Source organism: Dromiciops gliroides, chromosome 3 (assembly GCF_019393635.1).
Source record: "Dromiciops gliroides isolate mDroGli1 chromosome 3, mDroGli1.pri, whole genome shotgun sequence".
In the NCBI taxonomy this organism is placed as follows: Eukaryota; Metazoa; Chordata; class Mammalia; order Microbiotheria; family Microbiotheriidae; genus Dromiciops; species Dromiciops gliroides.
Genome location: NC_057863.1, coordinates 470358103 through 470382519, shown reverse-complemented (window position 1 = coordinate 470382519; position 24417 = coordinate 470358103). Strand labels below are relative to the sequence as shown.

General features: G+C 35.8%; 1 protein-coding gene across 2 annotated transcripts; it reads right to left on the bottom strand.

The window, feature by feature from the left end:
• MMADHC (metabolism of cobalamin associated D) lies at positions 1-24235 on the bottom strand. 2 transcript variants are annotated; one of them, XM_043996830.1, is made up of 8 exons: positions 24084-24235; positions 23621-23708; positions 18543-18687; positions 14762-14979; positions 10326-10434; positions 8061-8191; positions 4285-4371; positions 1-2732 (listed from the first exon to the last, which is right to left on the bottom strand). In XM_043996830.1, the coding sequence occupies exons 2-8, from the start codon at positions 23627-23629 to the stop codon at positions 2538-2540; spliced, it is 894 nt and encodes a 297-aa protein (XP_043852765.1). In that variant the 5' UTR covers positions 23630-23708; positions 24084-24235; the 3' UTR covers positions 1-2537. The 2 variants fall into 2 exon arrangements, with proteins under 2 accessions (XP_043852765.1, XP_043852766.1); XM_043996831.1 differs by lacking the exon at positions 23621-23708 and having other exon boundaries at positions 24084-24225.
• Positions 24236-24417: the final 182 nt, after the last annotated feature.

Genomic DNA, 24417 nt, shown 5'->3' with positions numbered 1-24417 from the left:
TTTTTATGGAAAAATATTTTATTTTTCTGCATATTTATAAATAAAATTTGTGGACAATTTGATGCTAAGGTTGTCCACCAGTCATTTGGTTTCCGTTCTTTTAACAGAATGGATCCCTTTGAAACAAGAATATTTCTTGACAAGCTATAAAGTGTATACAATTGAATATTCAGAATCTAGCCTTTAAAAAAAACAAACTTTTTTTGAAAAATAGGTATGTTGTTGCTTTCATCCTCTTTATATTTATGTGTCTGGCTATCTCTTGAGGAAGACAGACCTACTACAAAGGTTTATTTAGAGACATAAAAAGCTCTACTTGTAAAAATGTGGAAATAAGATCTTTATTTCTATCTACAAGTGCCCCAAATGACTAAGTACCCCACTTAATAGTCAAGGCACTATTATGTGGTAAAAGAAATAGAAATGAAACATTTAGAATACGACTCTGGACCATCTGGGCGTTGACATGGCAAGGGATGGTTATACCATTGGCACAATACAGAAAACTTACAAGCCAAAGATACAGCTTATGAAAAGTATTAAAATAGTGTCTGTACAACTTAAGCTGCCAAAGTTGGTACATATTAAAAAAGTGCAAAAGGTGAAAAAAAGATATAAAAATATTTTCTAGATAATTGAAGTTGAAATTAATGTCACTGAATCAACCCTAATTTAAGCCAAGAAGCCCTATTTTTAAATAGTTTATATATTCACTGATTTTGCAAATAAATTTCTTAGTTTTCTTCATAGGGTCATGGTCAAGGGAATGTGATGAAAAATAAGAGTTGAGTTGACTTATAGGCATTTATTAGCACAGTAACTGTGACTATTTCCTTGTGGAAAGTAAGTGTTCACAGAACTCACTGGAGATGAGTTTATCTCCATGTTGATTACCTAAATATCAAACTTTGTCAAAACACTATTACTTATAGTATACAGCTCTGTATAAGTCCTTGCTTTTTTTGGAAAACATTTTTCAGTGCTTTGTTTATCTAACACAAAGTAGCAAACCTCTTTTTCAAGAATGGGGCACTTCTTTTTTGGTAAGAAGTACAAACGGCTGACGAAAAATAAATGATAAATCAAGTGCTCCAGCTGATGAATATATAGGCAGGTCAAAATAGCAAAGAGTGAAAAAGTAATATTTCAGGGTGGGGGAAAGAATGCATTAAAAGATAGGCAAAATATGAAGTAGCAGGAACTACTTAAAACATATAGGATTATAGAGGACTGTTTACTGAAGAAAAGGGCGATATAATGAAGTAGTTTCACAGCATGGACCCTTAGGATTTCATCAGGAGTCTTATTAGGGATGGTTTCTGTACTTGCATCGTTTATATCTATAATTAAACACGTTAAGATGGGAAGGGAAGGTAGGGATTATTTTTCCCAACCTCTCATCTTGGCAGCCCATTTAAAAAATACTGACAGTGGTGTTAAGTACAGGAAAAAAAGGGAATCACTGCTTTTCTTTATGATAAGTGATAATTTAAATATTTTCTTTTTAAGCATAAAGTGTTAATCAAAGAAGGTAATACTAGATTTTGTCATTTCCATGGGTCATTTCTTAAATAGGTGTTTGATACCCCCATTTAACAACTACAGGTGGAACCCAAAATAGAAGAGCAATGAATACATTCTGGTATAATTACATATATTTTCAGGGTAGTTATTGGCAAAAGGCCAGTGATATAAGATTAGTCTTTTCAAGTTTATATTGTCAAAAAAATAAGTTCTGTCACTGACTGAGGTATTCTGTAACATGCAGCAGTTTCATTTTATCACTGGATCACAAAAATAGATTTGGCAAATGAAACAAAAAATTGTCTATAATAAACAAATGTGTTACATTCTGACACTTGTTTTTTAAACCAAAGGCCTAAAATATCTTAGGTTACATAATGATGTTGATGTATGCAACTTGACACAAAGTAAATATCTAGAGAAAATGAAAATGAGGAAAATATCAAAACCTTAAAAGTTTTAGATTTGAGGAAGACCAATTTAAAAAATGTAGTAAAAAGTACTGCTTTTCCAACAAACATGGAGGAAGTTTCTAAACCTGAATCTAAATATCACAACTATAATTTACCAAAATTGTGCGACTTGACAAGACTTACATAGGTCTGAATTTAGAAGCTTTCAGAAATGAAATTGAAGTGCATCACAATGGGAAAAGAAACAACCTTCATCTTCTTAACCTGTGATTTATTTTTGGAAGGATATATGTAAAACTGAAATTTTTAAATAAAAAGGAGAAAGAGCCAAAACTCTCTCTCCATAAACATATAATATGGGATCAAGCCTTGGATCCAAATGAATTACTGCTTTTTATAAATGTAGGTGGTTAATATGTATTAAACAGAAATATGAGTGAACATTTGCCATTTTTTGAGAATCTCATAAATCACAAACCCTTAAGTTTACAGATGCTGAAATAAATATTTTTTTTACCTAGAAATAAGTATTTTAAAAAACTGAACATTTTTGACAGTGTTTATAGACAAAATGTCAAGTACAAACAAAGCAGCTGCCACCTAGTTTCCACTTAATTTCTTCATAATGTGACTGTCAGCTGTGGCATTCGTGAAGATACTTCCAACAACCACATGGGTACCCCAAAGTCTATGGCGAATCACTTTGCAGCAGCCCAGATCATCAACAGAAAACCCTAATTGTCGATAACGTTCATCTGTTTCAAAAAGGGTGTTGCTTGTATATGGTCCAAAAAACTAAGGATAAAAAAAATAATAATCAGTATGGAAGATATTTATTATCTGGAACCAGTGAATAGGATAAACTCTTTCTAAACAAATCCTAATTCTAAGGCATAGATAAGTTTACCTCAAAAACAGTACTTCAGATAGTGCCTCTTATAGCACTCTTTTTCTAAGAAATAAGCAATAGAAAGACTGCCCCTCTAAATTAAAATATTGCTCTCTACCCTTCTGATTTGTCTTTCTTGTGTGAAAACAAAGTCTAGTCTATCCTATACAAAACGCATCATTATACTGTCCTCTAAGTAATATCTTATGTACGGCCTAATTTAATTTGCCTAACTGGCAAAAGAAAAATGCTAGCTACATTACATACTGAAAATATATACACACACACACATATACAGACAATATATACACATATACATATCTATATAAATCAGTTGTATTTAGATTAAAAATATATAGTGTTTTTTTTTTCCTACAATGGCTTCAAAGGGATAGGAATTTGATATGTAATTTTAGTTTTTTTAATTTTATAGGAAAATCTCAGGTGAGAAAACTCCTGTTTCCAAAGCAAGCTGGCACCTTTTCTGCAATTTATAGTCACTTAGAATTTGTCTAGAATACTGAGGGTTTCAGTTTCAGAGCTACTATGTGTCTGAGGCAAGACCTGAACTCAAGTTTTCCAAGCTTAAAGGCTAGTTTTGTTTTTGTTTTTTTTTTTGGGCAGGGCAATGAGGGTTAAGTGACTTGCCCAGGGTCACATAGCTAGTTAAGTCTCAAGTGTCTGAGGCTGGATTGAAGTCAGGTCCTACTGAATCCAAGGCCAGTGCTTTATCCACTGCGCCACCTAGCTGCCCTAAAGGCTAGTTTTGTATTGATTATATCACGATACTGGTTTTTTGTCATCATGATGCTTTTCACAGATTCTTTACATGTGTAATATGAACATACATTTTCACTAAGGGCCAAGCTTTTAAAATGTTGGCATCTACAATATTAATAAGGATGGTATTCAATAAATACTCTCGGTAATTTAGTTTTTTCCTTAAATGAATTTGGAGTGTTTAGTTATGGAAGCCAATTTGACTTAGTATATTTCTAATGTTCCATTAAATATACAACAGTCAGTATGCACTCAATACATGTTTAGTATGGTGCAAAGCACTGTGCTAAGTGCCGGAGATACAAAGAAGAGCAAAGGACTGTCCATGCTTGCCAGCAGCACACACTCTAAGCATATAACATACAACCATCGAGGTACATACAAGAAAGCTATAGAGTATATAAAAAAATCTAAATGGGGAAGGTATCAGCAGTTGGGAAGACAGGAAAGATCTCCTTGTGATCTAATAGTGATTGTTACTTATGAAAAATAAGCTGATTTTACTGCATAACAGAAATTCTGTCAGCTTCTCAAAGTACAGATGAGAAGCTGCAATGAGAAGCTTTTCCAAGTGTTACTCAAGTATGATTTCTGAGCAATATTTCCTTAGGTTTAAATTAAGAGTCCACCCCATCTCAATCTTTTCCAATCTCAAATATTCTAGCTTTCATTACTTACTGCCAATCCAGATGATGGATCAATAAAGTCAGCCCAATAGCCTTCAGTACGTAGAGCATAGCAAATTTCTTTAGCACCGTTTATAAACTGCAAGACAAATGAAGAAATTACACAAACGATAAATTATTTAGGATATCATTCTAGAGTCAGTTTTTTACTTTGCCAAAATAAAATTCTGAATAGAACTTCTTTTGCTTTGAGAAGACCATTAACAATACTAAAAACTAAAATTAATGATAAGTCACTATTCTAATAATACTGTAATATTTTTGCCAAATGGAAAGAGGGATGGATTGTACATTTTACAATCGCTTTGATCATTAAAGCAGACTAAAAATTCACACTTGTTAACTTTCATTAAAAAGTGTAATAAATTCAGTAATATTCTAATTTACTTCCTATTTTATGAACTATTATTCAAAATAAGTTCTGGATAGGTAATTGACCATATTTCTCCCACCTTGCGCCCAAATGACCTATAGTTACTCTTTGGATGAATGTGAATGTCAGGTGAAAAGACGAAAATATTAAGAGAAAACACTGGGCCAATTGCTGTCCCTTGACTGAAAATCCTAAAATTCATTTAGAACTGTATTTAAAAACTGATGTCAACTAAATGACACAGTCCAAGCTCTTGAAGAGTTTACAATCTCTTCTGGATCTAAATAGGATATGAAAACAGGATCTCTATACATAGACATAAAAATATCAGTCTATACTTGTTTTTTTTTTCTTTCTTTTTTGTTCTTGTGGGACAGTGAAGGTTAAGTGACTTGCCCAGGGTCACACAGCTAGTAATCAGTCTATACTTGTTGATTGATTTTTAGAACTTCAGAGTTCTAGCCTACTTTTCTTTTAAGGCGCTCGAGGTACTGTAGAAAGACTTCATAAATTGCATCTCCATTTCTAATATTCCATAAAGTAATACATAAAAATTCTAATAAGCTAACTATTAAGGACAAATAAAATAAAGAAGTACAGAGTTACGAAGGGACTGATGTCTAGTGTGAAAAGAAAGATTTTTAAACAGAAGAAATTATAGGAGATAATGTAAAGGTAGATAAATATAATTAAAATTAATATAACACATTGAAAAAACACCTGACAAAATAAAAGCTTTTCACTGCCACACCTTTCCCAAGCAAACAATGTATGGAAAAACATCCATTCCCTAATGGATAGTCAAAGGATACAAATGGTTCACAATAGATTATAATCATTTGAAAGTATTTACTCTGCTTAACAAAGCAAAATAATATAAAAACAACTATTATGTACCAATTAGCACCTACCAAAATGGTAAAAATAAACAAAAATGACAAAAAGTGGGATCATAGAAAAAACAGGTACACCCAAACAGATCTGGTAGTATTGTGAAAGGCTTTCCAAAAAGGTTTTTCTTTTTTTTCTTTTCTTTCTTCTTCTTCTTTTTTGCCAATATGGCAGTTTATTTAGAGAGTTATAATAATAATCATACCCTTTGACCTAGTGATGTCCATTATTGGGATTAAATCTTGAGATCATTATCCAAAAGAAAAAGAATAGTTATGTTCTAAGATATTTTTTAGCAATGTTATTTGTCATTACAAAAAGAGAGATCTCTACATCTGAAAATTGAGAAAAGATTGAATAATTTGTTGTATTACAAATATATCAGAACATGAAAATGCATTTAAGAGCAGTAGGCATAAATTCAATAAATTCAGCAAGCATTCTATTAGCTCAAGGCACTGTGCTAGCTGCCAGGGAAACAAAAACCAAACCCAAACCCAAACAAGTCCTTTTCTCCAAAAGGACTACTGTTTGTCTATCTAGGGGAAAGAATAAAGAACAGTAAGGTTTAGGCTGAAATTGGAGCACAAGAACATTAATAATTACAGGAGGAGAAATCACTAAAAGGTCGGTGGAACCAGAGTTGAAATGTGAATAAAGATAAGGATGAGAGTTAGGAGGGCAAGCATTCCAAGCACGGAGACAGCCTGTGGAAAGGTATTGAGGTGGGAGATAAAATGTTGAGTTCAGGAAAAAAGAACATTGATCAGCTCAGCTGGAATACAGAGTATAACAATAACACGGAAACATTTATACAGTGCATATCATGTGCCAGGCACTGTGCTAAGTGCTTTATCATTATTCCCTCATGGGAGTTAAGTGCTATTATGCCCCCTATTTTACAGATGAGGAAACTGGGGTAAACAGATTAAGTGATTTGCCTAGGGTCACATAACTGGGAAATGTCTGGAGTCAAGTCGTCGTCTTTTTTTTTTTTTTTAATTTTTCAAAAATTTTTTTTTTTTTTTGCCAGGCAATGGGGGTTAAGTGACTTGCCCAGGGTCACACAGCTAGTAAGTGTCAAGAGTCCGAGGCCAGATTTGAACTCAGGTACTCCTGAATCCAGGGCCGGTGCTTTATTTATACACTGTGCCACCTAGCCGCCCGAGTCAGGTATTCTTAACTCCAGGTGGGGCACTTAACCACTGCGCCAACTAGCTGTTAAGGGATATAAGGTGAAATAATCTGGAAAGGTATGATGGAGTCAGATTTAAATGCCCAAGAGTGGTAGTTTATAATAGAAACAGCTGAAAGTTCTTGAGAAGGAGAGTGAGGTCAGACCTATACTTTAGGAAGATTATTTTGACAGATGTATAGGGGGTCATCTAGTCAGATGCAAGTCACTGCAAAGGTTAAAAGCCTTAATTAGGAGTGGGTGGTTATTATGTGAAAGATGTAAAAACAATAAGACCTGGCAACTGATTTGAGTAGTTCAGCATGTGGACTTTATAGACTGTATACATAATGGCAAATGCACTTTCTCTAAAGTCAGGACTTGGGTTCATATCTTGCTTCTAATGCTAACTACCTGTGTGACTATGGACAAATCACTTGACCTCCAGTGGCCTCAGTTTCCTCATTTCTGATATAAAGGCATTTGGACCAGATGGCCTTTGGGGTCTTTTCCAGCGTTAGCTACCTAATTCAGAATGTGAGGCAGAATAGTGACGGGAAGAGAGCTGGACTCGAGAGTCAGAACCAGGATCTTGCTCCTTACACTTTCTATCTCTGTGGTCCTGGGCAGGTTGCTTCTTTAAAAATCAGTTTTTTCATCTATAAAGTGGGGATATTTATAATATCACCCACTGGACAGGGTAATTGTGAGGATCAAACGAGAATGTAAAGTATTTTCTGAACCAAAGCTTCTTAAACTGTGGGTCACAATCCCATATGGGGTCATGTAATTGCATGTGGGGGTCACAAAAAATCTGACAACAGAAAAAAGTTGTGTATATCTATTTTATATACCGATATACTCAGGGTTGTGTAAAAATTTCTTGGGTGAAAAGGGGTCATGAGTGGAAAGTTTAAGAAGCCCTATTCTAAACCATAAAATGCAATATAAATGTTAGCTATGATCATTATTCATAGACATAAATAAATGTCTAAATGTAAAAACATTTTGACAGAGTATTAAAAAGAATGGAGAAAGGAGGGGAGAGGAAAAGCAGTGAGGCAAAGTGGAGAGATAGTGGGCTGGCCTTGAGTCAGGAAGGCTTAGGATCAAATCCTACATCTGATGTGTTCTAGCTTTGTTTCCATGGGAAAATTAGTTTAACTTTTCAATACTCCAGGCAAATCTCTAAGACTATAAGTTACAGATGAGTTGCCAAATGACACTGATGCAAAGTTTCCACATGATGGAATTCCTTATACCAATGAGATCAAAGATCCATTTCATTCACCCTTGGGAGAAAATGTTAAGAAATATCAGGTGTACGTACCTTTTCCAACAGTATTTCTCTTTCATTTTCAACCTCCTCACTCCATATGGTCATATCATTTTTGGTTTTCTGTGTTACAGTTAGTACCACTAGTTTGCCAGAATTCACTTCTGGAAACATTGATTCAAAATCTAATGAGAGAATAAAATCAACATTCCATGAAGATAAAGATTACACTTCCACTTTTTCAATTCAATATACTTTTACTCATTCAATTCCAAAAATAAGGTACCTTATTAGTGCCAAAGAGTTTCAACATCCATTATTATAATTATTTAACTCAAATGGGTTGCTGTTGATATATTTATAAGCTACTTATGTAACCTTACTCAAAATTTTTTTTTTTGGTGAGGCAATTGGGGTTAAGTGACTTGCCCAGGGTCACACAGCTAGTATCCGTCAAGTGCCTAAGGCTGCATTTGAACCCAGGTCCTCCTGACTCCAGGGCCGGTGCTCTATCCACTGCACCACCTAGCTGCTCCCAAATTATTATTATTTTTTTTTTTAGTGAGGCAATTGGGGTTAAGTGACTTGCCCAGGGTCACACAGCTAGTAAGTGTTAAGTGTCTGAGGCCGGATTTGAACTCAGGTACTCCTGACTCCAGGGCCGGTGCTTTATCCACTGCGCCACCTAGCTGCCCCTCCCCAAATTATTTTTAAAGAGTAAAGTAAGTATTGTAGGTATTATCACCTTTTTAACAGATTAAGCAAGATCATGCTGGTGTTAGGAGAGACCTAATTTCAAAATTACCCTAACTCCGAATACAACTGTTTTCCTACTAGATACTGAAGCTTCTCAATAATGATGATAATGATGATAATAGTTATTTTGTTTTTAGATTGTTAAGAAATAGACTGAAATTTTAAATTTAAAACCCCAATTCATCCTTATTCTCTACAGACTAGAAAAACTTCCACTAGGGTCTTATCCCAATGTTCGAGACATAGAAGTGGCCCTGGCTTTTGAAGGCTATGTTAGTAAAAGAAATTCTGGCAGGTCCTACTGAGCTGGAAGGACAGGCCCAATGGCAGATTGTTTGAAGGAAAGTTTAGCTTAAGTTTGATGAAGCTTACTTATCACCAAAATGATCAAATATTTTTGGCCATAAGAACTCATGCAAGTAGCTCTGTTAAGATGTAAAGTGGTTGCAATGTACCTCAATGGAAACAGTATGCATGCCAGTGATATAAATTTTTAAAAAGTATTTCAAGAAGGCTATATAGTAATTTCAGCATTATTACCTTTTTAGAGCTTGATCAGGATGTGAACAAGGCATTTAGGGAAGAAATACATTACTCTAGTATCTTTTTTTTTTTTTTTTTGGTGAGGCAATTGGGGTTAAGTGACTTGCCCAGGGTCACACAGCTAGTAAGTATGTAAAGTGTCTGAGGCCAGATTTGAACTCAGGTCCTCCTGAATCCAGGGCCGGTGCTCTATCCACTGTGCCACCTAGCTGCCCCTAGTATCTTTGTAAGAAAGAATACTGCAAATTCTGCAAGGTATTTTTTACATAAGAATAAAAAATGAAATTCAAAATAAGCCCAATTACTTTAAAAGATGCAAATAATTTCTGAAAAAGAGGAATTTTGGTTTCAAGATGAACTTAAAATTTCTACATTTATATCCAAATGACTTTTTAGTTCTGTTGACAAACACATATGCATTAGAACTAAGTGAAATCAGAGGTCCTCCTCCTTCTCCTTCTTCCACTTTACTGATGAAATAAAAGCCCAAAAAGGTTTGCTTAAGTTCATGTTATCTGGTAAGGCTCAGAATCAGGACTGGACCCAGGTCTCCCGACTCCTACTGGTATTCCAGTATACCAAACTGAATTTTTTAGAATCACATCTGGGGTTCATAAAACACATTATCTGGTAGAATGCAAGTTCTTTGAGGACAGAGGCTGACGTTTTTGTATCTTAGTGCTTAGCACAATACACAGCATGTAGTAGGTAAATTAATAATAACAAACTGTTAATGTTTATTATAACATAGCAACATATTCAATTTTCTACTCCAAAGTGGAATAGGAAAAAAAATGGACAGCACAAAAAGTGACAAAACTAAAATCCCCCTTAAGGAATGTCATTATGGGGTAATATGTTAGAAAGTACTTGTTGGGGCCAAGGAAAAGCATTCAAATACAGAAGTGTATTAAATCACTGAGATTTAAACATTACCACCATTAGGGAGCGTTTTTCAAGAGTAAGAAAATTCTGATGTTATCTGGTTATCAGTGCCACAGAGGTTAAAACATATTGTACCTCTTCGAAGTAGCTCTGGACATGTTTGTATTACACATTCTACTTTGGCATTTTCAAAATAAGTTTCTGCCTTGTTAATTTCCAGTTGTTCAACAGGTTCATCACTGTCCTAAGGAGAACAAAACAACATAAGTAGGTAAAATCTGCATTTCAAGCAACCTGTCATTTTCTTGAGTTGTCTCTAGTTAGCGTGAATTAAAAAAAAAAAATCACAGGCTATAATCACATAAAGGTGGAGGCATGAACAATTGAAGTTGTTTTTATAACATACTCTATCAAACTGAACTACTTCTGAGAAAAGAACGAAGAAAAAGAGTCTCACATACGTAAATGTGGTGATATTTATTACATATAACAGGTTGAGTTGAATCAAACTCCAGAATTATGTTGCAGTGTCAAATCATCTTGTAACATGTCCCCATTTGTCTTTCTAAAACAAGGACAGTATTAACCTGCGTAGGATTCTTGTGTAAGGTGACAGATGGTATAAAGAAATTATCAAGCACTTAACTGAGATATGTACAATTTAAGGCCCAAAGATATCATTAGGTACACAGGAATGAATAACTCAACTTGTTAAACAAAAAGTATGACCCATCAAACAAACATTTTCTGTATGCTACCACATTTACTTTCCCACCCTTCTTGTTAAGCCTTGACACACTAAGATATTGCTTCCAACTTATATCAGTTTTGCCTGTATAGGAAGATTCCATCTTTTGTCTTATTAAAAAAAATTAAAATAATTTTCTACTCTATTAAAATGAAGAGTTTCTCACAAGGAGTTTGCTCCCTAATTTGAGAGATCAAAATGACTTTTGGTATGATTTGGGGATTCCCTATAGTGAATTTAAAATAAAATTCTATTTAGAATAATTCAGTCTGTTCATTCAGGAAAATGATTTGGAATTATGTTAAAAAAATATCACTAAAACATCCATATCTTTTGACTCAAAGACTCTATACTAGTTAGTCATATGCCTCAAGAAGGTCAGACATAAATGATGTGTGTGAAGATATGGATATATGTATAATGTATGTATATGAGTGTATACATCTACACACATGCATGTACACATAAAAATATTCATGTAAGTATTTTTTGTGTGATACTATAATTGTGTTTACTTTTGATGATTTCATGGGAATTTTAGTCCTTTTTGCCTTTGAACTTTTAAGTATGCCTTTTCTGATAACTTATGTGCTTCACTTTACACACTGGGCATGCACTTAAAATTGTATATAAATTGATTTTTTTTTCAAACAAAGTGCAATAAGAAAAAACATGAGGTAGCTAGGTGGCACAGTGGACAGAGTACTGGCCCTGGAGTCAGGAGGACCTGAATTCAAATCTTACCTCAGAGTTACTAGATGTGTGACCCTGGGCAAGTCACTTAACCTCAACTGCCTTAAAATATCAGGGCCATCTCTAGTCATCCTGATGTACATCTGGCCACTGGAGGAGAGAGTGAGGTTGGTGACCTTGCACAGCCCTGCCTCACTTAAATCCAATTCAGTGCAAGTCATCATGAAGGACAAACAAGAACAACCAGTAGAGCAACACCATACCACTGTTGTGTACTCATTGTGTGTATACTCATACATGTACTTTATATGCCCCAATCAGCTGGGGAATGGTTGTCCAAATTGTGGTGCATCAATATAATAACAGATCATTATTGCATTGTGAGAAATTAATATGATGAATTCAGAGAAGCACTCAAAGAACTAAATGAACTGATATAACATGAAATAAGAATCAGAAAAAAATACTTAATTTAAATAATGTAAATGAAATGAACAAAAAAAGAAACAGAAAGCTTTGTAAATCTGGTCTGAGAAAAAAGATTAGAAAATGAACCTTTCTCCCAGATTCTTTGCAGAGGTGGGAGGTACTATAAGTATATATGACTGCATAGGCCATCAAATTTGGTTATTAATTTTGTTGAACTGCCTTTCCCTTTCTGTTTCCTGTAATGAAATATGGGTCTTTGGGTAGGGGAGAAGGAAGGGATATATTTAGAAATAAAGGTGATAACAATATTTTAAAAATATCTCTATTAGACAAGGGTGTACAAACACAACAAAAAAGCCAATCTCTTATTATTTCATCATTTCTATTGAAATTCTATATTATGCAACCTAAAGAAAAAAAAACGAATAAAGGTCTGTTCATCATAAAGAATAGAGGGAAAATGCACATGGTGAAGCACCCTTCTAGTAGATTTAGAAATAAATATTAGAACCCTTGCTAAAAAGTGCTGTATTATGGAGTGGCAATAAATAATCTGAATCTATTACAATGACCCTTTACCCCAACATCTTTTTTAAATTTTTTGTCTTAAAACACACAAAAATCAAGAAGATTAAGTTGATACAGTATAATCTCTCTGGAACCTCTCTCCAAAGACATATGAAGGCCAACTATGCAAACTAAAAGTATTATGTTAATGTCTTTGAGCTTTCATTCTATAGAAAGACTTCTCATATTATGTGACATTCATGTCTCATACTCCCATTATTCCTCTATGGGGCTCATTCAAAGTTCTGGAGGTTTTTCCTATTGATCACTGAACATTATATGGAAAGCACTAAGATACTTTTGCTACTTGCCTAGCCCATCTCCTTTCTCAGTTATATTTGATGATAAACACATTTCATGGGTATTAAATAGAACATTATGAATATTATTACACACAAAAAATGCCCAGAGAAATTGTTTTGCATCCTGAATTGAATATAAGTTGTTGCTCCTGTATTCTATAATGACAAAGTCAAGCTGAGACTGGAGGTATGTGAATAGTGATAGGAATGCTAAGATATTTAAACATTCTGCCTTAGTGTTTTTTAAATTGAGAAACATTTTTTAGAAACTCTAACTAAAAGCCAAAATTTTAATATTACTTTTGGGTCAGGAATACTTTTGCATTAGATATCTGCCAGCCATAGTGCAATCATGAAATCAGGAAGTAGTTATTAAAATTCTACTATATGCCAGGCAGTTCTACTGCATCCATGTTGGGGAAACAAAGATTAAAAACTCAAATAGCCTCTCCCCTCAAGTAGTTGGCATTCGAATTTTGGACATAGCTTTCAGGTAGTCCAGTGATTTTCAAATTATCTCTCCTGGATCTATTTTGCAGGTCATCAGCTGTTTTTCCAAAGAGATTTCATATTGCCCTTTATTTTTTTATTCATTTGGATTTGCTTTACTGTGTCTTGGTTTCTCATAAAGTCACTAGCATCCATGCAATTATTTTCTTCAGAGAGCTTTTGTATCTCCTTTCCCATTTAGCTTTTTAAGCTATTGCTTTTCTTCTCATGACTCTCCTGCATTGCTCATTTCTTTCCATTTTTTCCTCCATCTCTCTAACTCTTCCTTCTATCTTCCTACTTTCTCTTCAAAGTCCCGTTTGAGCACTTCCATGGCCTGAGACCAATTCATATTTTTCTTGGAAGCTTTGGATGTTGGAGCTCTGACTTATCTTTTTTCTGAGGGTGTATTCTGTTCTACTTTGCCCCCCCCAAAAGCTTTCTATAGTCTGTTGCTTTCTCATCTCTATCTGGAAGCAGATGTCTGATTGAAATCTGATTCTCTATGTTCGGAAGTTTGGCATGCCTGTGCCCCACCCCAATGAGCTGCCACCACTTGATTTGGCCCACTGGTTCAGAACCAGGACGCTCTGCCCCAACTCCAGCAGCCACTTCACCCTGGTCAACTGCCGAACCCCCTCACTGGTCCATGAGCCGAGCCTCAGAAGAAGCTGCTGGCGCCAAGGACTCCAAGGCGCTGGAGGTGTGGTCTGTTCCTGACTGGGTCCAGGCTGAGCGCTGAGCGCTGAGCTCCTCTCTCAGTCTGATCAGCAGGTGATTTCAATTGCTGTTTTTGGCTGGAAAATAGTCTCACTCTGTTCTTATGTGAATTAGTCTGCTCTGGTGGTTGTTTTAGGACATTATTTTGGAGTGAGTAGATGGTTTATCAGGAGCTTGTGGGAGTCACAGCCTTTTCTCTGTCATCTGGGCTCTGTGCCCCCTCAATTCAAGTAGTTGGCATTCTTAAGGGTAAGCCAATTCATACACACAAAACATTAAAAAATGAGGTAGTTTTGAAAGATAAGGTAGTGGCAGAAGTTATAGTATAAATAAACTATAAGTTCAGAGAAAGGTAAATGTTTTCAGCACAGAACACCTCTTCCTTATTAATAGTATTAGAGAATATCAAATTTTGAGAGGCAGCATGACAGAATAGTCAGCTAGCTGGAGCACTGGCATTGGAGTCAGGAAGGCTTTCAGGACTTGCTTCTGACACATGCTAGTCTTGTGATTACATGTGAATCACTTAATCTGAGATAAATTACAGTTGAATTGCTCATTTGTAATGGTCGAAATAATTTCTTAAGATTTTTCGCTCTTTACAAGACAATAACAATTCTTACCTCATATTCGTTTATATACTGTGCCACGACAAATTCATGTCTTTCACTTGATAAAGGTTCTGCTAGAACATCAGGCAAAGTTTTATGGACTGGACTTTTCTTCAGCAAAGTTGTCCCATGGAGGTGACAGTCAAAACCTATGTTCCCAGGGAGCTGAAATCTTTGATCCTGGGGCCCAAATGGTCCCATTGTTTCATCTGGCCACACAGTTCTTGAACCTAAAAAGAAATGGAGATAATTTTTTTCTCTAATTTTGGCACAGAAATGATAGTTTTGGGGCCTATGATATTTATAAAAAATTATTTTGAAAAAGAAAATTTGGGGGGGAAGGGAAGGAAATGGGTAAGGTCTTAGAAATGTACCTCTTAATGAGAACATAAATCATCTTTATCAATGCCATTTGTTAACTAAAATGCAAGGTTTATTTAGAAAACAAACACGCTAAAAATTTGATGATGAGGTGTGGAAATTTCAATTTGGGGTGTTCTTTGCTTTTTTTTTCCTGGTTGAAACGTCCATATTTTTTGGTTGCAGTTACTCTTTAGAAATTCTCCTGTCTACTACAAGTTCATTTCTTCCATTGCATTTCCTACCTTCACGGTCTGGCTCAACAGTGACTCCGAGATTTCCAACTAAGATGAATGGGAAAATTATGGTACCACTAATTTAAGTCAGAAACCACCTCTGGGGTGAAAATCATGGTTGTTTTATTTTTTTCCAAGACTTAATGAGAAATTAATAGATTACAAATATAGGATATGATTCTTTGGTTTCATTCTCTACAGATGGAGACTTCCATTTTTTCCTTTGCTTTTTCACATTTAATTTTTTATTTGGGTTATAAATACATCTTTGGGGAAAAAAGAATACCACAGAGTTGGTAAAGTTATTTCATCAACTTTATATTAAGTATGATTCTTGCAGAACTTAAGGAAAAAAATAAGAGGTCTTACCAAAGAGAAAAATAAGTTATTAATCACATGACAGACACAAGTAACTTTAATACTGCAAGTCTATTTCCTAGCCACTTAGCTGTCTTCATTCAGACTATTCGCCACTGAGATAAATAGGACTTTCTACCAATTTTCATCCTTAACTAATCTATTTAGATTTGGGATATAAAATAGCTATGATTAAAGTAGTAGTGCAATGTCCACTAAGTTTTATTCAACATTTCAAAAATACTTAACTTGTTTCATTATTATTTAGGCTTAAATTAATTGCAATGCAGGAAACATAATTTTATAGGCATTCCTGAGTCCTAATTACGTTTGTTTATGCATTCACTTTTTTTCTCTTTTCTTAACCAACCCCCCCCCCCCCCCCAACAACAAATCCTTTGACCTGCTCTTTTCTGACCTGGGCTGGTTTGCCTCTCCTTAGGCACACCTTGATGCACCCTCAGCACCCACCTAGCCCTTCTCCCCAGGACTCATCGTGTTAGTGCCAGACTTAGTGTAGAAATCTGACCAGCTTAGTCCTTGTGCAGCTTAGAACTCCAGAGCTCAAGTGCCTCAGTTTCTCTAGCAGCAGGGATTATAGGCCTATGCCCTCACACCAGCTCTTACTTTCATTATTTTTACATGGCTCTAGTTAAGTTTGAATTCTATTTTTTTTTTGTGGACTAGGAAGGTAGATGCAAGAAGGATGAGGAGGAAGACCAGAAGGAGGAAGAAATGGCAAGGTGCCCTAGAAACCAGCAACTCTAGGGAAATTTCTGGCAGGAGAAACTGGTGGCTAGCCATTTTATTCCATTCTATTTGATAAGGAACAGAGGAGGGAGATGGAAAAATTGCCAGGCAGTCAAGTTTTTTGCTGCTGCTAAGCACTGCTGCAAGTAAGAGTGCAGTGAAACATACCAGTGAACAGAGGTAAGGACAGAGCAAGACTGGATTGGTATTTATCATAACCTCAAGGACTAGTCAGTATATAATACCAATGCAGGCTGTATTGCAGCTTTATGTTCCACCTAGCCATCCAATTTCACCATCTGTCAGTAGCCACTGAACTGTTATCTGGACCTGTAGCATACATACTAGGTTTCAGATCTAGATCTCCACACTGGGGATTTCTTGAACCCTTGACCCAATCCTTGGAAAAATTAATTCACTTATCTTTGGCTCACCTATCCTACTGAGTGGGGTCTGTTCATTCTTCCTGCCCGTTCCAGCACAAAACTCTCCTTCCTGGTTACTCATGCCTGTTCCCCGTCAGAATGAAATTAGAAAAGGATTGTTTCTTTAAAAAATTTTGTATCCCCAGTAATTAGTACATTGTCTAGCACATAATAAGCATCTAAAAATGCTTTAAAAAAAACCTCATTCGTTCTGCCTTTTTTTTTTTTTAATTGGTGAGGCAATTGGGGTTAAGTGACTTGCCCAGGGTCACACAGCTAGTAAGTGTTAAGTGTCTGAGGCCGGATTTGAACTCAGGTCCTCCTGACTCCAGGGCCGGTGGTCTATCCACTGCACCACCTAGCTGCCCCTCCTTCTGCTTTTTAAAAAAATTTGTATTATTTCATAAAAGTCTGTTCCTACGTGTTCCTATCATGTTGGCCTTTATTGTTACATGATTCCATCATATTAATGTACAAAATTATTTAATCTTGATTTAACTATTCCTGTTAGACATTTAGGTGTTTGTAGTTTTGTAATTACAAATTATTTGCTATGAAAAATTTTAATAAGTTTATTTTTGCTTGTTTATGACACTTTAAAGATACAACTTCTCACTAACATTGGAATTATTGGGCCAATTGGTATAATTTTTGTGATTTTACTGGGTCCTGGCGGATCACTCTCCAAAAATTTTTATATTTCTAATTTATTCAGCAATTAATTTACCAGTTTCACATTAATCTCACCATTACTGAGTTTCTAGCCAATTTGATGGCAAGTTATTTTAAATTCAAATCTCTTTGATAAATAGTACAGTTGAGCATTATTTCAAGTGATTCTTAACAACAAGGGGCTTTTCTCTTTTGAAAATTACATCTTTTGACCATTTTATGTATCGTAGTCTGGATATTAACTATGTAATTTTTTTTTAACAGCTCCTTATGATTTAGATGTCAAAATAGTTTTCTTGATCTCTGCTCTTTTAAGTAAAATGCAATTGAGTTCAGCAGTAGACTAGCTGAATTTAAGGTGACAGTAAGATTTGGGTTGATAATTAAAGCATAGGCTTAGGAATAAAGAGAGAGCCAATGGCTGAGCCTTGGGAAATACTCAGTTAAGGGATGTAAAAAGGAAACAGAGAAGCAGGAAGAAAATTGGAACAGTGTAAGTGAAACAGAAGATAAAAGAAAAAGTTTAAAGAACAAATGCATTTACATTTGATAAATAGGGGTGAACATAATGACCAAAGAATGTAGTGTTAGTATATGAATAATGATGAAAACCAGATTAAATTTAGGCCTTAAAGGAAAAGATGAGCAATGAGAAAATGGAGGCAGCAGATAAAGATCATATATTAAGTCTGACAACAAAGGTAGAAAAATTATAGAAATTTCAGGAGGCAGAAATATCAGTCATGTTTTGTCTGGATAAGTCAATATGTAAACATGTGAAGGCAGGGAAGAGAAGGGAATGGAATAAGCTTTTATTAGCACCTATCATGTTCCGGGCACTAGCACTGGATCCTGCTATTTCCATTTTTCTTATATGGCTGATTCTTCTTTAATTTAAACTTTTACTAGGCAAATACAAGGAAGGCAGAGTATACTCAAATAGTCTGCTGTAAATAAAATAATTCAAATGATATAAAAATAACTTTTACTTACATATATCTGGGGGTGCAGTAGCTACATGAGACTCATCTGAACCTGAAGATCCAGCAGTGGAAAAAGCTTTGGGATTTACAACCCTCCTGACTAAAGAGTAAAATCCTGGCACATATGTAACCAGCCTGGCTCTGTTACAGAGCACCTAAAATTAAAAAAGAAAGTGCAAATGATTGGAATACAAATTATTTCTTTTTTCTTTCTTTCTTTCTTTTTTTTTAAACAAATGATCTATTTACATCACTTGCACATGTTTCCTTGGTGACAGAGACCCATTAAGATTCTTATTGTATAAATTCAACAAAATACAATTGAGGCAAGCATATTATATTTATTGAAATATTAAGTAGGCTCTTTAAGGATACTTTTCACAGTACAAACTAGAAGACTGAACAGTGTCATTCATGTAGTAGACACTTCAATGTGTAAACTGACTTATAAAAATTAGTATATTAAAAAGTTATCACTAGAAACTGCTAAAGTGCTATTTTTTATGCAAGATGATGACTCTATCAACTGGGCATGTGTCAAACTACGTTTTTCCATGTCCAAGAATTAATAGGATCCTATTCACAATATTCCTCTTCTCCCTTTTGTAAGCAAAAACACATTTTGAGAATACTAAGGAATGCTAGAAATGGGATGCGATCATTGGTTTTATTCATAGGCTTGATAAAATAAAAGGGCTGAAACTCTGGGCTTGGCTTCAAAGGTAAGCTCTAATACTAAACTAACTGGTCTCAGCCAAAACTTGTTCAACATACTGCAAGCTGTAATATTAACCTAATTACTCTCTGCCCAAACTTGCTAAAAAATAATGCATAATATAGAAAATTCTGGTGATTAAAGGTGAGGCATAGAGATTAACACAATGGGATAGTTTTGAAATACAGAAAAGATTTGCTTATTTGAAGTAAAAGAAGTAGACATAGTTAAATGTGAAATAATTTTAAAAAGATTTACTTATTAACTTTTTTTTTAAAGTGAGGCAATTGGGGTTAAGTGACTTGCCTAAGGTCACACAGCTAGTAAGTGTTATGTGTCTGAGACCGGATTTGAACTCAGGTATTCCTGACTCCAGGGCCGGTGCTCTATCCACTGCCCCATCTAGCTGCCCTACTTATTAACTTTTAACAACTATATATAGTATAAACCAAGATAAAAATGATAATAAAGCAAATTAATGAAGAGCAAAATTAAAAATAGATCTATAATAATCATAAATATAAAAAGTAGTATAAAAATCTTGTTATAACACTTTTGATGCTGAACTTTTAACTTAACTTTAAAATACTGAACTTTGTACTCATACTGTCATTTAAAAAATGTGTTTAACCAGAGTCAAAGCCCAGGGCCTTGAACACAAAAGGAACATAGAGTTTGCTGAAATGTTGAATGTGGAAATTGTGACATTTGAATAAAGATCTAAATTAATATGGTTTTATGGTAGTTGCAAAAAATTATTCACCTCCAAAAATTTTATTTGATCAGAAAAAACTTAACTGGCCTTGTCCCCATTCACTATCATAAGTCTAGCCAGCTTCCTGTGTAACAAGGCTAATGGAACACAAACATGTATAGACAGTAAATACACTAAGTTCTTTCAAAACCACAAGCTCCACTTTTTTCAGCAAACTTTCCTCATTACTGCTGATCCCCAGCAACTCTCCATCTCCAACTTCAAATCATTTAGCATTTATTGCTGTTGCCACTTAAATATATATATATAGCTTTGCAATATTTTTTGAATCATTTCATTTTTCTTAAGTATATGACTTATGTGTTTTCAACTCTGAATTGAATTCTGAAAATGTTTTAAATAACAGCATTATTAGAATAGATTTAATTGCTATGAAGCAGAGACTACTCACTAGGAATGTGGATTTTGGTATGTTTACCAAAAATACATTGAATAACAGTTCTACTTCCTAAATAATGTAGAATAAAACAGTGACCCTCCTAAAAAAAAAGGAATAAAAGGAAGCAAAACAGTGGCTATTGCTCACTGCCCTAATTTATTCTATGTTCTTGGCACTTCAGCTAGTATATTATGTTTTTGTTAGCCCAACAAGTGTTGTTTCTTTTTTTAAATTGGTGAGGCAATTGGGGTTAAGTGACTTGCCCAGGGTCACACAGCTAGTAAGTGTTAAGTGTCTCAGGCCAGATTTGAACTCAGGTACTCCTGAATCCAGGGCCCCTGCTCTATCCACTGTGCCACCTAGCTGCCCCCACATTCAGTTTTGTATAGAAATCTAACTCAACCAATAGGAAAATAGAAAGGAAGATTTGGGGGGTGGTGGAAGAAATTGCAGGGGAGCAGGGCAGATTAAGGAAATCAGTGGTTAGAAGAAAACAGACTTTTTTGGGGGGGCGGGGCAATGAGGGTTAAGTGACTTGTCCAGGGTCACACACAGCCAGTGTCAAGTGTCTGAGGCCAGATTAGAACTCAGGTCCTCCTGAATCCAGGGCCAGTGTTTCATCCACTTCGCCACCTAACTGCCCTACAAAACAGACTTTTGAGGAAGAGCAGGATAAAAAGGGAAGAAAAAGAAAATGGGATGGAGGAAAATATACAGCTAATAATCATAACTGGGAATAGGAAGAGCTCACACATAAAATGGAAGTTGATAGTAAAATAGATTAGAAAGTAGAATCCTAACAATATATTGTATAAGAGACATATTTGAAACAGAAGGAAACAGAGTTTTAAAAAGGGCCGGAGTAGAATCTATTATGCTTCAGCTTAAGTGAAAACAACAGGGGCAGCAATCATGGTCTCAGAAAAACCTAAGAAAAATATTAATTATTAATAATTAAAAGAGATAATAAAGTATACTACATTTTGCTAAAAGGTACCATAAACAATGAAGCACTATTCAAAAATTTACAGCAAGTTTTCTCTGATAAAGGCCTCATTTCTCACATATATACAGAGTATAGGATTGCATCAAATTTATAAAAATAAGAGCCATTCTCCAATTGATAAATGGCCAAAGGATATGAAAAGGAAAAATGTTCTAAATCACTATGGATTAGAGAAAGGCAAATTAAAACAACTCTGAGGTACCAGTTCACCTGATATCAGAAATGTCAAATCCAGGAGGGGAGAAGGGGAAAATAGATACATTAATAATATGTTTGGTGCAGTAGTGACTGGTCCCAACTATTCTGGAGACAATTTGGACTATGCCCAAAGGGCCCTAAAACTGGGACATTCTCCCGATTCAGACATACCCACTACAAGGTATGTGAAAGAGATCAAAGAAAAAGGGACTATACAACAAAATCTTTATAGCAGCTCCTTTTGTTGTGGTAAAGAATTGGAAATCAAAGGTCTGCTCTCATCAACTGGGGAATGGCTGAATAAGTTGGGGGTGTGTGATTGTGATGGAGTACTATTGTGCTATAAGAAATGGATAGAGCACAGGCCCTGGAGTCAGGAGTACCTGAGTTCAAATCCAGCCTCAGACACTTAACACTTACTAGCTGTGTGACACTGGGCAAGTCACTTAACCCCAGTTGCCTCACTAAAAGAAAAAAAAAAAAGAAATGATGAGGAGGGTGGTTTCAGAAAAACACGGTAAGACCCATATGAACTGATGCAAAGTGAAGTGAGAAAAACCGAGAGATAATTGTGCACAGTAATGGCAATGTTGTAATGATGATCAACTGTGAAAGACTGATCATGATGAAAAAATGCTATTCAACTCCAGAGAGAGAACAAATGAACTGGGGTTGCAAAATGAAGTATAATATTTTAATTTTCTTAATTTTTCTTGCTTTTTTGGGGGGTGAGGGGATATGGCTAATATGGAAATATGCTCTGCAAGATTTCACATGTGTAATTGATATATTGCTTGCCTTCACAGTGGGTGAGGGAATGACAGGAAGAGATTTTGGAATGCCCAAAATAAATAAAAATTTAAAGCTACAGCTAAAAATCATAGGTCTAAATCAGACTAAGCAGTTTCAATTTGTATATTCAACATGTATAATACATCATATACATAAATATGAACTTGTTCTTCTGATTATATGTCAGATTCTTCAGATATTTTAAGATCCCTTTTGCAAAGGAAAACATTTCTCCAACAACATGAGGACACACTTTACATTTTTATACTGCAAAGATATGTATATATGCAAAGTACTGTACATGGACTATGTCTACAAGAATGACTTAGGTTCCTAAAGGTCACAACATTAAATACCATACCGTGTATATCTTTTTCCACAAAATTTTTCTTGTAAAAATATAGGCTCTTTCCAACTAAGTGAATTTATACTCTCCAGAAGTCACCCGAGTTTTCCTAAAAGCAAACACTTTGCCAGACGACTCTGAACCTACCAATAATGTCATTCAAATGTATGTAGAATTTTCCTTTAAAAATACACACTTTTATCTTTCCACAGAACTTAGGCATGGTAAAATAAACTTTTAGTGAACTTGTTCCTCTTTTCAATTCAATTCAATAAATATGTATTAAGCTATTTATATACTATGTGCCAGGCACTGTGAATGAATGAGAGGGAATTACATTTATAAACCTAAAAGTCACAGAACTGTTTAAGAATCACGCACACTTCTTATGACTCAATGGAAAAACAGGGTCAAAATCCACTATATTAAACACTAACCAATCAATCAATCAATATTAAGTGTCTACTTATTATGTGCTAAACACTGTGCTAAGCGCTGGAGATACAAGAAACAAAATAGTGCCCATGACCTAGAAATCTACAATCTAATGGAAAAGACAACATGTAAACACATATATACAAAGCTGACCACACAGGGTAAGTTCTTACACACCCATTTTTTGTTAGGCTTTCGCAAAAGCAGCACCAAAGTTTACACTGTGATAGGAGGGACTGTTTTTTGCTTCTTTCTGTATCCTTAAAGCGCTTAGTACAGTGCCTAGGCACACAGCAGGCGCCGAATTAATGTTTAACGACTGAATTACCCCCCAAATTAAGACAAAAAAACCCTCCGCCCTTCTCCCAATTCTCCCTTCATCAAAATACGGAAGTTATTGCTACAGACCAGATGTTTTAAGGACTACACTTAATTTACTCACATTGGCCATTTCTGATGAGAGGAAAAGCAACAAAATAATTTTTTTCTTTTATTGCTTTTTTCCCCCTTTCCTAAATGGCAAGTTCTTCCTGGAGGAGAAAAGACAAAAACAGTAAGAACGAGTTGGTGGCAGAGCTAACAAGGTTCCGAGGGGGCTCGAAGGCTGGGACCCCGAGCCCCGGCAGTCCCCGCCCCCGAAGGCGTCACCGACCTCCCCCCCCCTCCCCCATTTCCAGCCGGCGTGGGGGAGCCAGGGCTCCGAGCACGCAGCCTCCCTTAGGTTTGGGGGCCTCCGCGAGGCGGGGAATGGAGACAAGTGACACAAGCCCGAGCGGCGGGACTGTGACAGGGCCCGGAGAAAGGTTTCAACTAGACAGCCCGGGGGGCGGACGGAGAGCGAGGCGAAAACCGGGGGCGGTGAGGTGGGGGAAGGAAGGACAAAGGAAGGGGTCACCAGAGCTCACCTGAGCTCTTACCGCCGCCCGAGGCCGGGAGCCCCACTTTCTGGCCGCAGTCAAAATGGAGCCAGCGTCGTCATCGTCGCAGGCGGAGGTGGGAGAAATCGCAGCCAGAGAACATCGAGCGGAAGGAACACCGAGCTTTTTTTTAGTTAAGCGTAGTTAAGGCTGTAGCAAGATCCCAGACATGCGCGGACGGTCCCAGGAGGCTCCACCCCCGTTCCGCCTCCTTCTCTCTTCTCTACCTCCTTTGGGGTGCTTGTATGTCTAGTTAGTATTTGGTGCTAGTTAAGTAGAGTGCAGAGGAAGGGTAAGCTCTTGAGCTTTAATTGTTCATTGA

What these genes read in the sequence shown, in the direction of transcription:
- MMADHC (XM_043996830.1), bottom strand. An exon ending in AGTATATAAACGAATATGAG is followed by an intron (nt 10,435 to 14,761) that starts GTAAGAATTGTT and finishes TGTTCTCCTTAG; the next exon opens with GACAGTGATGAACCTGTTGA. An exon ending in ATCCATCATCTGGATTGGCA is followed by an intron (nt 2,733 to 4,284) that starts GTAAGTAATGAA and finishes TTTTATCCTTAG; the next exon opens with TTTTTTGGACCATATACAAG.